At 38.8% G+C, this 15530-nt stretch overlaps 2 protein-coding genes across 2 annotated transcripts in view; one reads left to right on the top strand and one right to left on the bottom strand.

Annotated features, from left to right (window-relative positions):
• The window catches only part of iqck (IQ motif containing K), a 67169-nt gene extending 65475 nt beyond the window's left edge, over positions 1-1694 (bottom strand). The window contains exons 1-2 of the mRNA XM_069904873.1: positions 1641-1694; positions 615-702 (exon numbers count right to left, since the gene is read on the bottom strand). Of these exons, the coding sequence (XP_069760974.1) occupies positions 615-702; positions 1641-1694 (142 nt within the window). The remainder of the gene's footprint in view (positions 1-614; positions 703-1640) is intronic.
• On the top strand, positions 620-14738 carry LOC138747477 (lysine-rich nucleolar protein 1-like). The gene is made up of 5 exons (XM_069906729.1): positions 620-796; positions 5523-6693; positions 6896-6979; positions 8859-8948; positions 13402-14738. The coding sequence occupies exons 2-5, from the start codon at positions 5524-5526 to the stop codon at positions 13720-13722; spliced, it is 1665 nt and encodes a 554-aa protein (XP_069762830.1). The 5' UTR covers positions 620-796; position 5523; the 3' UTR covers positions 13723-14738.
• Positions 14739-15530: the final 792 nt, after the last annotated feature.

Genomic DNA, 15530 nt, shown 5'->3' with positions numbered 1-15530 from the left:
GAGGGGTGGGGTGAGGAGGAGGAGGGGTGGGGGGAGGAGGAGGAGGGGTGGGGGAGGAGGAGGAGGGGTGGGGGGAGGAGGAGGAGGGGTGGGGGGAGGAGGAGGAGGGGTGGGGGAGGAGAGGGGTGGGGGGAGGAGGAGGGTGGGGGGAGGAGGAGGGGTTGGGGGAGGAGGAGGGTGGGGGAGGAGGAGGGGTGGGGGGAGGAGGAGGGGTGGGGGGAGGAGGAGGGGTGGGGGGAGGAGGAGGGGGTGGGGGTGAGGAGGAGGGGTGGGGGAGGGGAGGAGGTAGGGGGTGGGGGTGGGGGGAGGAGGAGGGGTGGGGGTGGGGGAGAGGAGGGTGGGGGGGGGGATGTGGGGGGGAGGAGGAGGAGTGGGGAGAGTGGGTGGAGGGAGGAGAAGGGGTGGGGGGAGTGGGTAGGAGGGCGAGGAGTGGATTAGGGGGAAGGCCTGCAGTGTTTCTCCAACACTCCTACGACAGCGTCTTGTTTCACTCTAACGGAGTTCACCGCTGGGTCTTTTTTTTTAAGTGTGCAATCTTGGGCCGGATGCAACGACCCCTCCCCCTCCCCGCCTCCCCCTCCACCTCCCCCGGGGCGGACCTCGGGCACTCCTACCTGCGCAGATTTCACGCCACAAACTCTTCTCCTCGGGGTTCCCGATCACTGCGCCATGTTTGTCGGCCACCGTTGCTAGGATACAGACCTATTGCCCACCATGCACCGCGCGGCACAGCCGCAGCAGGGGGACGTCGGGAATCTCCGGTTCACACGTGTGTGTCGAGCGAAGGAAGGCCCAGGTTTGTTTTTAACTCACTTTTTGGCAACAAGTGAGAGTTATTTAACGTTCACTATTTCAACTGATTTATTTATTTAGCTGCAAAATTACTCATCGGTGCCAATTCGTTTTCATGAAGTTGAGGAGCGAGAAGGAGAAACGGCCTGAGGCATGAAGTCAAGATCAACTGATTGTGTTTCAAGTTCAGAGTTTTCATAGATCTTTGTAATTAGAATTGCCCCATTCCCCATAAATAATTCCCCATAAACATACCGCAGAAAGTATTTTGCACGATAAAAAAAATCAAAGCAATACGATGGGATGACATTGACAGATTTATTTTGGAAGAAATAGAAGATTTTGATTCTGGTACCAAGGTACAATTAGTAAATTCAAGATGATTCTTGAATTATCCTTTCATTCTTGGGGGGGGGGGGGGGTACTGAGCATAATCTTCATGCCACAGTCCATTTCACACCAGCTTCCAAAACATTTAATGAAAATTCTAAAATAGCTTTAAGCTTGTAATTTTTTTTTAAATAAACTCTTTATTTCTGCATTGTAGTTAATTTTACAAATGATGTGCAATCTGGAAAATAGCACACCATTTTCATGGGCAGATGTAGTGAAACACACTGGTCTAGAATCAGAATTTACTTATCATGAGCAAATCATAACATTCGGTGTTTTGCATCAGCATCATCTCTAGTGCAGACATTCAGAGTATCACCATCAAAAAAAATATAAATAATCGTGCACGAAAAGTAAGGCAGTATCTTGGGTTCATTGATCATTCAAGAATCTGATGGCAGCGGGGAAGAAGTTGTCCTCGTGCTGTTGAGTGCTTGTCTTTAGGCTCCTGTTACCTTTTCCCCAATGTTAGCAGATTGAAGCTGCTTTTTTTTAAAAAAAGACACCATCTCTTGTAGATGTCCTCGACGGAGTGCCTGTGACGTCGCAGGCCGAGTTAACAACCCTCTGGAGTTCGTTCTTGTCCTGACAATATGAATTTATATTGTGAAGGGAGTGACAGTGAAGGAGCTGTTGTGTATTGTTTTGTAAGAAAACATTTAAAAAATATATATATCTTGAAAATGGAAAATTTTGATATGTATATTTATTTTTAAAAAAAACAAAATTAAAATATTCAAAAATATAAAGTGCAGAGGAGGATTATAAAGAAAGAATGAGGGTAGATTCATGGATATCAGAAATTAAAATATAAACAGCAACAAATAGACAGGGACTAAGCAGAAGATCAAAGAAAACAAGGAATTTAGTTGGCAAGTTTAAAGTAAGAAAGGATTAATGTATTACATACATGACCAAAAATTAGAACAATTCTGAATGATTGATTTCAGAATAAAGGAAATGGAAAGGCATAGAATCAGTTTAGGCCAGTGCTAATTTGAAGTACACAAATAAACTGATTTTCACAATATTGATACCTGTGTTTATTTACATGTGTATAGATGACATAAAATTTAGAAAGGTATGTGCAACAGACATATGGAGTATGTAGAAGGAATGAACAGATGAAATCCTGATGCCAGAAATCCAGACCATCTGAGAATCTGGACTTGTTGAAAACTCAAACTTTTAAAATTTAGCCGTCTTGTGTGTGAGCATGCATGTCTAAGCCCCATGGATGCACAGCGTCAACAAGCGGCAACTTTATTTTTCTTTAAAACTGATCGTTTTGATAAATGAAGCATGCTGTATTTGCTAATGAGTAAACTATCAAAATCTACTTGTTTTTCTTTTCTTTATTCCTGCTTAAATTTGAACTTTAAAAGTACTGCACAAAAATCCGGAAAATCCAAAATTCCAGACCAACTCAATCCCCGAACAGTCTGGATTTTCAGATTTCTACTGTATACTGTAGGAAGGATTCCACATGTACATTGTGGATGCAGAGATTGTTGCAATGGACCAAAAGACTTGGGAAGAGAAGAGAAGTAGGTTGTTGAGCTCCTCGCCCAGGTTGAATGAATGGCTTTTTAGAATTGTGTAACAACCATCAGGTGTTTTGATAAAAGTTGATTTGGAAGGAAATATTTCGAATAGCAGAAATATAGGCAAGCGGAGAGTGCAAGGAAAATAGGTCATTCTCAATCTTTTTCCACCATTCACTGAAGTCCCCACTAACCTCTCTGGTGAAGACACCAGATCCAAATTGAGGATTTTTATTTGCAACAAATTGATCTGAAATGCACTGCAGGAAAAAATTTTTCAACTGATCTGAATCAGTGATGTCTTTCAAAAGAAAGAGAATAATAATTTGGAAGGCTGTGAGAAAATAAGATTAATTGCAGGAAGTTTGCAGATGCTGTGAATGCTATTTAAACAGACAAGTGCTGGAGCATTCTTTATACAGCAAAAATAAAGATGCATAACCAACATTTTGGGCCTGAGCCCTTTGTCAAAGAATGAGAAAAAAGAAGGCAGATGCCTGAATAAAATGGTAATGGGATGGGCTGGGGGAGGAGCACAGCCCCACAGACAAGTGATCTTGGGTGGATATGGATTTGAGGACAGAAGAGGAAAATAATGGGAAGTGATAGGGTGAGAGGAGATAGCTCTCTGAATGGAGAGGGAAGAGGATGGAAAGGAGACAGGGAGAGTAAAAGAGAGGGAGACAGGGGAGGGGTCTAATGGAAACCAGAAAAGTTGATGTTAATGCCATCTAGTTGGAGAGTGCCCAGGCGGAATATTAGTTGTTCCTCCGATTCATGGGTGGCCTCGGCTTGGCAGTGCATGTCGATATAGAAATTGAAATGGTTATCCACTGAGAGGCCCCCGCTATTGCAAAGGTGCTTTAATGAAACATTCTCCCAGTCTGTGTCCCCAGTAGATGATTCCCAAACTGGTGCAGAGTTCCAAATGGCTTCTTATGTTGTATCATTCTGTTATTAAAGACCATGTGTATATTTCTGAAATATTAACATATGGCAAAAGCATGGAAGACTCCAAAATGAAGCATAACAGTATATGCGCATTTAACAGTGACATTTTTCCTTTTAACTTTGAGGTCATTGAGATAGCAAAGCTTTTCTGTTCATGGTTAGAAATTGTCAGTGTAATTATCATTTCAGTCATTCATGTATTGTTTTACAAACAATTCATTCGTTAGAGTTTGCACTATATATTTTTGAATACTGAGGGTGGGTTTTGTATTTTTTGTAAGATTTTTCCAGAAAACTGGTATATGAAGATTGCCCAGATTTCTGCTCATTTATCAGATTATGATATTATCTGCTACTTGCCTTTTAAGAAACATGGCAAGTGGCCAGATCAAAACGAGATTAGGGAATTTTCTCAGCGATTCAAGTCCTTTAAATTATCAACCATAAACACCATTTATACTTTGCCAACATGTTAAACTTCAGAGGACCTGATGTGAATATTTGTCCACTGATTCAGTTCTTGTTGAAGATCAATTTGCCTATCCTTTCATAAAAAGCCCATGTTTAATCAATCGAACACAAAAGAAATGTTTATTCTTGTTTTCAATTTCGAGAAACCCTGCTTATTGAGGCCAGCGTGAGATTAAGAAAAACAAATCCAATTTGTTCAACTGATGGCCTTTGTCTTGATAATACTTCAAGGCTTTAAATATATAGTTGACCAGAACTACACACAATACTGTGAATGAGGCATACCCATTAAATCTAATTTTTTCACCTTTAATTGTTTATAGTTGTATTTATGTTGGTTTTAATAGCTTTCTCAATTTGTCCTAACATTTTTAAAGATTTGTGAGAGTTTACTCCCAAGCCCCTTAACAATTGAGCAATGTAATTCACTGTGCCTTACAATTTTGTGCTGCTTTATACTTTTAAGAAACACAGATGAATACTTTTAACTTATTTGAAAAATATTGGCATAATCTTAGAGACAGCACCAGGTCAAAATTCCAAATCAACACTAACTCTTAAGGTTATGATTGTAGTCCATGAACGAGCCCCATAATCTTTGGAATTTGAGCATATCTAATTTTTCCAAGTTTAAACAAGACATAATATCCCTTAACCATTGTGCATGTGTAGGTGAAATATTGTCTTTCCATTGAATCAATTTGCGCATCTGGCCATTAGCAAAGAAAAGGATAAAATGCGACACGTTGAATTGAAGTTCGTATAAAATCATAATCACAGTTTTGCAGAAAGGGCTGGGTTCCAATTTTAATTTAAAAATAATCTCTCCAAGATTATGCCACTTGAATTTTTTTAAATGTCAACCTTCACCCTTGCTTAGGGAAGGGGTTTAGAATTTTTTTTTCTTTTTTGTTTGGTTCTATTGTATCATGTTGCACTTCATCATCATCATTTGTAACCTTGTAGCTCTTTAGCAATATAAATGTATTTTTTTATTGAATACTTATCGATAAAAATATTTTAAAAAGAAAGGAAAATAGTGCAAGGCAGAATTTAATAAAATGCATTCTAAGCACCAGGATCTAAGTATTCTAATGGCTTGATCAAATCAAATGAAATGGTATTAATACCAACTTCGACATATTCATCCTAAAGTCAGGCATTTTCTTTTAAAAAAAATTGACAGGTAAATAATTTAATAAATAAGCTGTTGAATTAAATACAGAAGGTAAAATATTTGTGATCCTCAAAACTTTGAAAGTTTTTGCAGCAAGCTATGTATGGAACATTAAACATTATATTTAGTCATTTGTGGATTATATTAATAAAGTGCAAAACTAATCATGGCATTAATGTTTTTTTTCCCCCCAGGATGTCCAAAAATGGCATTAAAGCTACTCAATCAAAATCTGTAAAGAGTAAAGAACAAATTGAAATAATTGCCACCAATAACAAGAATGAAGAATGTGGTGAGAAACACAAATCTGAAGGGAAGAAAAAGAAAAACCACAAAGAGAAAACTATTCCAAATAAGTCAAATGAATTGGAACTTCCCTCTTACCCTGAAATATGCAATGATCAAAAATCAGTTAAAAGAAAGAAAAGCAAATCTAAAAGCTTGAGCATTACAGAAGATCAAGGATCCAAGAAGGAGAAAAATTTAACAAAGGATGAGAATCCACCAGAAAACAATCAGGAGGACTTGTGTGGTGCTTTAAAAAAGAAAAAGAAAAAAAAAATTAAACCAGATCATTATACTGGCCCACAAACCATTAATGAGGAGATTAATAGAAACACATGTGACGTTGAAACAAGCAGAGTTCAAAATGAATCCAAATGTCATGTTAAGAAAATGACAAAGCATGTGAAACATTTAAATGTGGAAGAAGGCTTGATGGAAAATACTGAGACTTTATCTGGCACTCCAATCAAAATGACAGAAACGCCTTGTAATGCAGATAATAAAAGTATTAAGAAAAAGAAGCGGTCACATACAGGGAATATTGAAATGTATGAAGATGAAAAATCAAAGAAACAAAAAAGAGACAAACATTCCACTGACCTCAAAACTGGGAATGACCAATTTATCCAAGCAGATGTGAGGAAGCAAAAAGATGAACAAACCGTGGACAATAAGATCAACAGGACAGATAAAAAATACACCAAAAAGAAAAAGAAGGAAAAGCTTCATTCAAAAAGGCATCTATTGGAACCAGAACACTGTGAACCTTCAGCAGTGGAGAATGAGAGAAAAGGAATAGAACAAATTGAAAGTGCCACTGAATGCACTACAAAATCTAAAAAGAAGAAAAGAAAAAGAGCACTTAGTGCTGACAAGGAAGAAATTGAGAAATTAGATAAAGAGAAGAATAAAGTGGACAAAACTCAAAATGTTTGTAAATTACACAATTCTCCAACAAAGGTGACTGGAGAAGGGGAAAAGCAGGCAAAAGCATTAAGTGTTCCTGAAGAATCTGTAAAAAGTAAAAAGAAAATGAAAAGGAAACAGAAGGAAACCTCACCTGGGCCCCAAGGTTTTAAAGTAAACCAAAATAATTTTCATCTTGTAACATATTTTAAAGAAATTTGTTCTGCAATATTTTGTGGCTGAACCATGAAGGCACGACCCTCTCAAGCACTATTTCTGTTTGAAAGCAGTTTGTGAAATGAAGTTATTTGCATTAGTGCTCTTTTGTGTATAGATGTTTGCTGAAGTGAAATGTTACTGAATTTTGTTATTTCAGGTAAAAGAAGAGCAGTGTGAAAGTGAAGATTTGCAGATTATGTCTGAAAAAAAAGGAAATTTATTTGAAGTGACAATAGACAAGGTACAAAAGATGGGTTTCTGATCATCTTTTTCTGTCAACACAGTATTATATTTGAGGTTCAAAATATACCGGTTGAATATCATTTGAAGATAGAAAAGAATTAAGGATTAAATTAATGACCCTTTGTCAGAACTCTTGTTCAGATAAAAGTTGCCCTGCAACTTAAACCTTCATTTCTTGATCTACAGACGCTGCCTGGCCTGCTGATTATTTCCAGCATTTTCTGTTTTTATTTCAGGTTAATAACATCTGCAGTTACCTTGATTTCAGGTGAAGGTATTTTATGATTGTCAATTTTTTTTTTAAATTCCTTTCATAAAAAGATTGTACCTTTATTGAAGTTTGGTTCACATGGTGCCAGCTGCACTTTCCCTCCTATTGCTCATGTTAAAATAAGTTTTAATGGACTCTATTAATCACTGTTAAATCCAATCCATTTCCATCCTTGCAGCAATACTCCTAACAAGGGACAATGGATAGCAATTTGAAGTCAGAACCTTAATTGATTCTTTTTTAAATGAGGCAAAATGAAGTCAATAGGAGCATTCCAAATGCATTAAACTGAAATCCAAAGGTTGAATGTATCAAAGCTGAGGTATTTATGAATATTTGTCCCATTTACTCATAAGGTACCAAAATATAATATATGAACTTGATTCCTCAATGATAATTTGTAAATAAAAGTTTAAATGTGTAACCATAATAACCCTGCAGGAAATATAGGTTAATTCTAAGATTGAAATTGTCAGCAATGCTAACTAGTATTTTATATTTCCATGAAATAAATTCTTAAATGATTAGGATAAGTAACATTTCCTTTAACTTTTAATGGTATCCTGTAATCTTGATCTCTTATATTAATGAGTAAATTATTTCAGAATATTTATACATGCTGGTACTTCAATGTATGCATATTATGTGCTGTGTTATGTGTGTATGTGTACACCATGATGCAGGGAAACATTTTAGTCTGGTTGTACATGTACAATCAGTTGATAATAAACTTGAATGCGAGGGAGAAATAGGAGGATTGATGGCAAAATTAAAAGCCCTTGTATAATGTCTTGCATTCCCTTGGGAATTGCAGCTAATTTTTTGAAGTGTAATTTTTCTGTAAGTATTTTTCAAAATGTGATGGAGATAAATAACATGATACCTGTTCAGTTGAGGGATTATTGTTGCTGAGAACACCATAGAGCTTTCCTTAACTTCCAGCAGTACAGGTACTCCCCGACTTGTGACTTGCATGTCTTGCGTCTATCGGCACATACGACCAAATTTTAAAAAATACATAGTTGCACGGTTTATGTCGTATTTGACAAACTATAACAGGGATACAGTGCATGTAAGAGCCAATATATGCGTACTTACCCTTTTTAGTCGGCATCCTGGGATCCATAGGCTGGGCGCGCCCATCTTGATTCCTGTGCACATAGGGACTTGCGTCCATTTTGAGATACGGCTGATCCTTTGGTCCTAATTACAGTCGTAAGTCGGGGAGTACCTGTGTCTTTTACATTCACTTAAATGTAACTCCTACTAAGGAGTGGCCTAATTATGACTTTGCAAAAAGCTGATAGATCATAGGAACACAGCAGAGGAAAAGGGTCATTCTGCCAACGACCTCTTGGTTGAAAGGAGTTGTTCATCTTCACAGCACACAAATTGCTTCCATTTAAAATGACCAGTACCTCAAAATTAACTTTTTTTTGCTCCAAGCTGCTGTATTCAGCAATTTTGCGAGAGGTTTTAAGTTTGTTAAAATCAAAATATATATATTGAAATCTAAGTTTTCAGCATTCTCTAACCATACCTCTTATTTACATATATTTCAAATATTACATGGAAAAAATGTCCAAACTTTAACATTTTATTTTAGGCGAGACGGCAGGCTTTGCAAGAAGAAGTTGATCGAGAATCGAGTAAAACTGATATTCCAGAGACCGTCCCTTCTGAAATGAAGACATTGGTGCGTATACACTACTTGGTGGCTTGTTAAAATAAACCAAGAGCAATGGATATTATTACAAAATGTTACAGTAGGCTTAAAATCAGGCTTCAGGTTAATAAGCTGATGAACTTTCAGATGCTTCTCTAGTTCCTTGGCTATAGGTTTAAAGACATCTATTAAAATTTGAATTACCCGTATTCGATTAGCTACATGAAAGAAAACTTGCATCAGAAGCCTATACGGTTTTTAAGTTTGAATCGCTTTTACAAGCAGCCTATATCTGCAAGTGTCAGACAGCTAACTAGTAGGTCTGGGCATTTACAAATGGTGCTAGCAATGTAAACTATTATTCTGCAGGGTATAGAGGCTAAATTCCTCCCTGTTCTTCCCTGATACACAAAATGAACCTAGATCAGGGTCCTCTTTTGTAAAGAGACGTTTTTTTTAAATTGCGTTGCTATGGATGACATTTCCTGAGCTAGAGTTTCTCAAGCCAGGGGCCATAGTAAGGATTCAGCCATTCAGGATAGAAATGTGAATAAGTTTCATCATGCAAAAGGTGCTGTGCAGGCAAATTCACTGGTATATGCAAGGCTAAAATGGATAGCGTTTTAGATATCAAGAAAATACAAGAATATGGGGCTTGTTTGAGAAAATCACTGAAGTGAAAGATCAACAGTCTGGAGCAGGCAAATGGGCCAAGTGGCCTGTTCTTTGCTCTTAATTCTGTAACTTAAATATTTTTGCCCTGCTACATCAGATGATAGAATTACACTCTTCATATTAAAGGCTGTCAACAAACATAGGAGCCTTGTACTTTTGGAGTGGAACAATCGGAATCTGCACCTTTACTGGCAGTAGAGCTCAAGAAGCCCCAAAATTATATTCACCTTCAGAGCCCAGGGCCATCACTACAGCAAGCTCCTCTGCATTTGTCTATCCTGTTGACGGCCTGAAAGTGCCCTAGCTTACGTAGCTACATCTGCGTGAAGTGCACACATTTCTGAAATGTCTTCTGCCTCTTCACCCAGTAAACTGCTAAAACTTCATGGGTGCTTATTACTTTATATCAAACCCATTGTTGTCCATTTCCAATTGCAAGCATTAAATTGGTGAAGATGCCATGAATCTTGTGATGGATTATACAGTTGGAATATTAGAACCAGAGAACTTTACAGCACAGAGAACAGGCCCTTTAGCCCTTCCAGTCTGTGCCAAACTATTCTGCCTAGTCCTTCTGACCTGCACCCATTCTATACCCCTCCCATCCATGTACCTGTCCAAATTTTTCTTAAATATTAAAATTGAGCCCACATTCACCACTTAAGCTGTCAGGTCATTCCATACTCCCACCACTCTCTGTATGAAGAAATTCCTTCTCGTGTTTCCCCCTAAACCTCTCCCCTTTCACCCTTAAACCACGTCCTCTGGTTTGTATTTCAGCTAACCTCAATGGAAAATGCACACTTGCATTTATCTATACCCATCATAATTTTGTATACTTCTATCAAATCTCTCATTCTTCTACACTCCAGGGAATAAAGTCCTAACGTGTTTAAACTTTTCCTGTAACTTAGTTTCTCAAGTCCCAGCAACATCCTAGTTCTCTGTGCTCTTTTATTTTTATTGATATCCTTCAGATAGTTAGGTGACCAAAACTCCAAATTTGGCCTCACCAATATCCTGTATAACTTTATACCACAAAGTCCCAATTCCTATACTCAATACTTTGTTTTATGAAGGCCATGTGCTAAAAGCTCTCTTTACGATTTTCTCTTGTGACGCTACTTCAGGGAAATTGTGTATGTGTATTCCAAGATTCCTCTGTTCTACCTCACTCCTCAGTGCCTTACCATTTACTGTGCATGTTCTTCCTTTGTTTGTCTTTTCGCCTGTTTCCGCTCCGTAAATGGTTATATGGTTATAATACAACACCTCACATTTGTCTGCATTGAATCCCATCTGCCATTTTGCATCCCATTTTTCCAGCTGGTCCAGATCCCTTTGAAAGCCTTCCTTACTGTCCACTACACCTCCAATCTTTGTGTCATCCACAAACTTACTGATCCAACTTAAAACATTATCATCTAGATCATTGATATAATTACAAGCAACTCCTTAAGTGTCTCATTTGCCCATTGTTGCCTATATCTGCTATACTTCTCTCTCTTATTAACCAAATCCCCGATATCCCTTGAAAACCAAGGTTCCTTATTACTGTTAACTTTGCTTTTAATACTCACAGGAACATACAAGATGTACTCTCAAAATTTCACCTTTAAAGGACTTCCACTTCCTGAGCACATCCTTGCCAGAAAACCTACCTCAATCCACATTTTCTAGATCCTTCTTCATTTCCTCAAAATTGGCCTTTCTCCAATTTAAAATCTCAACTTGAGGACCAGACTTATCCTTATCCATAATTATCTTGAAACTAAAGCCATTATGATCACTAGACCCAATATACCCCTACACATATTCTGTCACCTTTCGTGTCTCGTTCCCTAATAGGAATCCAGTATTGAACTCTCTCTAGTTGGTACCTCGATATATTGATTTATAAAACTTTCCTGAACACATTTGATAAACAAGCTATCCAGCCCTTTTACAGCAACTGAGTTCCAGACAATATGTGGGAAGTTAAAAATCATCTAGTATCACAGCTTTGTTTCCTCAGCTCTCTCCTATCCTCCTGCTGATTTGCTCCTCCACCTCTTGCTGACTGTTAGGTTGTTTTTTAATACAACCCCATTAATATGGTCATACCTTTCCCATTCCTCCACTCTATCCATGTAGCCTCTAATCTGACCTGTCCGAGCACAGATGTGATATTTTCTCTAACAAGCAATGCTACTCTTCCCCCTTTCATCTCTCCCATCTTATCAGATCTGAAACAACGGAACGCTGGAACAATGAACTGCCAGTCCCGCCCCTCCTGCAAACTAGTTTCATTAACAGTCAGTCATGATTCCATGTTGCAATCCGTGATCTAAACTCATCTGCCTTTCCTACAATACTCCTTGCATTAAAATAGATGGACCTGAGAACATTATTTCCACCATGCACAACCCTTTGAATTCTGACTCTAATATCCAGTATAAACATAATTTTTTTTTCCTCCACTCCACTTTCTGCTCTGGAACTCTGGTTCCTATCCCCTTGCTTAAACCCCCCCCAGAGCAGCACTAGCAAACCTTCCCACAAAGATGTTAGTCCCCCTCCAGTTCAGATGCAAACCATCCTGCCTCTACAGGTCTCGCCTTCCCTGGAAGAGAGCCCAATGATTAAGCCGCATTTTCCTCCTAGTTCTAACCTCCGAAACATGAGGCATGGTTAGCAGTCCTGAGATTACAACCCTGGAATTTCTGTCCTTCAACTTCACATGTACCTCCCTGAACTCACTTTGCAGGACCTAATCACTTTTACTACCCACGTCATTTGTCCCTACATAGACCACGACATCTGGCTGCTTACCCTCCCTCTTGTGAATGCTATGAACTTGATCTGAGATATCCTGAGAGGCAACATACCATCCTGGATTTCCAATCTCTTCCACAGAATCACGTATCTGTTCCCCCCCCCCCCCCCCCCCCGACTACTGAACACCCTATCACTACAGGTCACCTCTTCTCCTCCCTTTCTTAACTTCAGGGCCTGACTTTGTGCCAGTGTCTTTACCGCTCTGTGGCTTGTCTCTTGAAGGTTGTCCACTCAACAGTGTAAAAAATGGTATACATGTTATTTGAGGGAAAGGGCTACAAGGGACACTGCCTGCCTGTCCCTTTTCACTCTCCTGACTCAACCAGTGAACTTCCTCATACGTTCTAGGTGTGATTCCATCCTTGTAACTCCTGTCTATCTCCTCCCAAATGGTCCAGAGTTCATCCAAGTCCAGCTCCATTTTCCTAACACTTTACAAGGAGTTGCATTTGGATGCACATCCCATAGCTGAAGTCATCAGGAATACTGTTGGCTTCCGTAACTATCCACATTCTGCAAGAGAAGCATGTCCGTGCCTTGGCTGCCACTCCCATTGTCCATAAAATAGAAAAACTTGTCCTTACCTGTGCCTCCTTTTGTTCCTCAACAGGGTTGTCCTTTCCTTCCCTCAGTTCCTGTACCAAAGCCTCAAAATTCCACTCTTACACTGGCCACTCCCACAGTGATTGCTCCATTTAAACTTCTTCCCTTTATTGCTGTAGCTAATTAGCCAATGGAGAAATTTAAACAAGCACCTGCCTTTGCGAGTGCTTTTTAAGCAATCATCCTCTCGTTCCAAGTTCCACTCTCTCTGTTCCCAATGAGAAACAGACAGCACCTAGCTTTATCAGTGCTTTTTAAACGGTCCTCTTCTGGTTCCAAGTCCCACACTCAACAATCCCTGATGAGAATCAAGCACCTACTTTCCTGGTGCTTTTTAAACAGTCCTCTTGTCAGGTTCTAACATTTTTACATTTTCCTCCCCCTGTAGCGCACGGGTACACAATGGGACACAGCCTCATTTGAAAGTGTGGATCAGAAAAACAAATTCTTGAGACTTATGGGTGGATGTAAATCATCAAATCAACCTCCATCAACTGGACATGTTTCTGGAAAGCCCAACATGGCACTTAACAAACAAGAAGAACAGAAATTTAACAGCATTCTTCAAAATGAATTTGACAAAGCATTGAATTTTCGTCAAAATCAAGGCACTGGCCTAGGTTTCAAAGCATCTCCAGGTCCTATCAGAACCAAAACTTTTTTTATCGATAAGCACGCCTCAAAATCACACAAGTTTGTCTTCGATTAAAGTCAATATCAGAGCAGGTTATACTTCAAAATACAGTGGTTACTTTACTTTTGAAGAATTCATTGTCGTTTAAGACCGTTCTCTTCCTGCATTGGAGTTATCTTGTATAACAGTATTGGGTTCAGCTCTGCTTTTTTAAAAAAACTTAATTATTAGTTCTAATCTGAAGCTCGGCAATTACATTCACTGTCTGCAGTGCAGTTGGAAACTAGAACCTGTCATGTTTTGGATTTCATTTTGAACATTGAATCGGATTTGTCCTATGTTGACCAAATTCACTTTGGTATAGCTTTATTTTTTTCAAATTTTTGTTAGAATCAGGATGTTTAATTTTCTCTTTTAATCTGGACAATAAATTACAAAGCTTAAAAGCAACCTGAAGTAGTTTAGTATATGATTTATTACAATTTTGTAGCTTACAAATTTTAGTACAGATATGCGCCACTTAACATCCATTCGGGCAGCATCCAATCACATATACGTCCGTAGTCCCATAATTATTCAGTTACTGAGAGCAAATCTGCAGCAATTTAGAAAAAGCGATCACTAGCTATAGGAAATTGTATACTGTGTACCCAAACTGATCTGACTGCCTCGCTGTCTTCCCGCAGCCCTAAATCAGTCCCACACTGATCCCACTGCCCCGCTCTCTTCCCACAGCCCCTTGTTAGTCACCGCATTGATCACTCCCTACTCTGTCGAGCCCTGTGCCGGTCTCCACACTAATCCCTACTTACAAATAAAAAGTTTACAGGTACACTACCGTATCCCATATAGCTTTGCTAAGTATATAATATGGAGTTTACACAAATCTCACATTGCATAACACCCAATTTCACAGAACATATCATAGATGTTAAGCAGCGCATGCCTATATTTCAATACAATAAGAAAATAGATAATGGAATTAATGAGTATTTTGCAATAGTGAAATACTCTGTCCCAATCAATAATGGAAGCTACTTGAACACCAAAATATGAGCTCCATGTTAATTAAAAGAAAATTTGTATAATAATTTCCTAATCTTGTCTTTGTTTTCTGATAAATTTGTCAAAAAAAGCAGTTTGAGTCCTGTTTTATCCACTCTTCTGACATTAAATAGGTGCTTAATGCGCCTAATTTGGCAGTATTAAATTGCGTGCTGAAAGGGAGCGTGGATTACATACAGTGCGGTGTTAGTTTAGAAAATGTTATTGAAAGGTGTCTGTTTCAGAATCACTCTGAACATCATTATTGAATATAGTCCCCTTAACTACGATTCTTGCTTTGGCATTTAAAAAAATCAGTTGGAGTCACTAACTTGCAGAAGCGGCATGTCGATTCAGTCAACTGCACTCAATAACTATTTGTTCAACTGCATCACCTCCTATTTAATTTCCTTCCTCACCTCTGCCCACTGCAAATTGGTTTGCCTCTTGAACAGGTATTCTGCAGCTGAGTGGAATATTGTTGATGCGATCAGAACCCATTATAGTAGTCTCCTGCAACAAGCTAAATGGTTTAAATACCTTTGGTTTTAGTATATCAATGAAAATGCTGAGTTTAATTTTGCACTGTACGAGGATCACTTCCCTGTAGATTTCATTAAAGCCCCCAGTTTAAACTTGGATAAAGAGAGCTAAATTTCCAAGATGCAGAGAGAGTGACTGTTCTCGAGAGCTAGGCTGCATTTGGCAATTCTTTGGCTTGGATTCGGGGACGAAGATTTATGGAGGGGTAATGTCCACGTCAGCTGCAGGCTCATTTGTGGCTGGCGTCCGAAACGGGACAGGCAGATACGGTTGCAGCGGTTGCAAGGGAAAATTGG

The sequence above is a fragment of the Narcine bancroftii genome, chromosome 12 (assembly GCF_036971445.1).
Source record: "Narcine bancroftii isolate sNarBan1 chromosome 12, sNarBan1.hap1, whole genome shotgun sequence".
Taxonomy (NCBI): Eukaryota; Metazoa; Chordata; class Chondrichthyes; order Torpediniformes; family Narcinidae; genus Narcine; species Narcine bancroftii.
The sequence above is the reverse complement of the archived record's forward strand: the minus strand, read 5'-3'. Positions and strand labels throughout refer to the sequence as shown.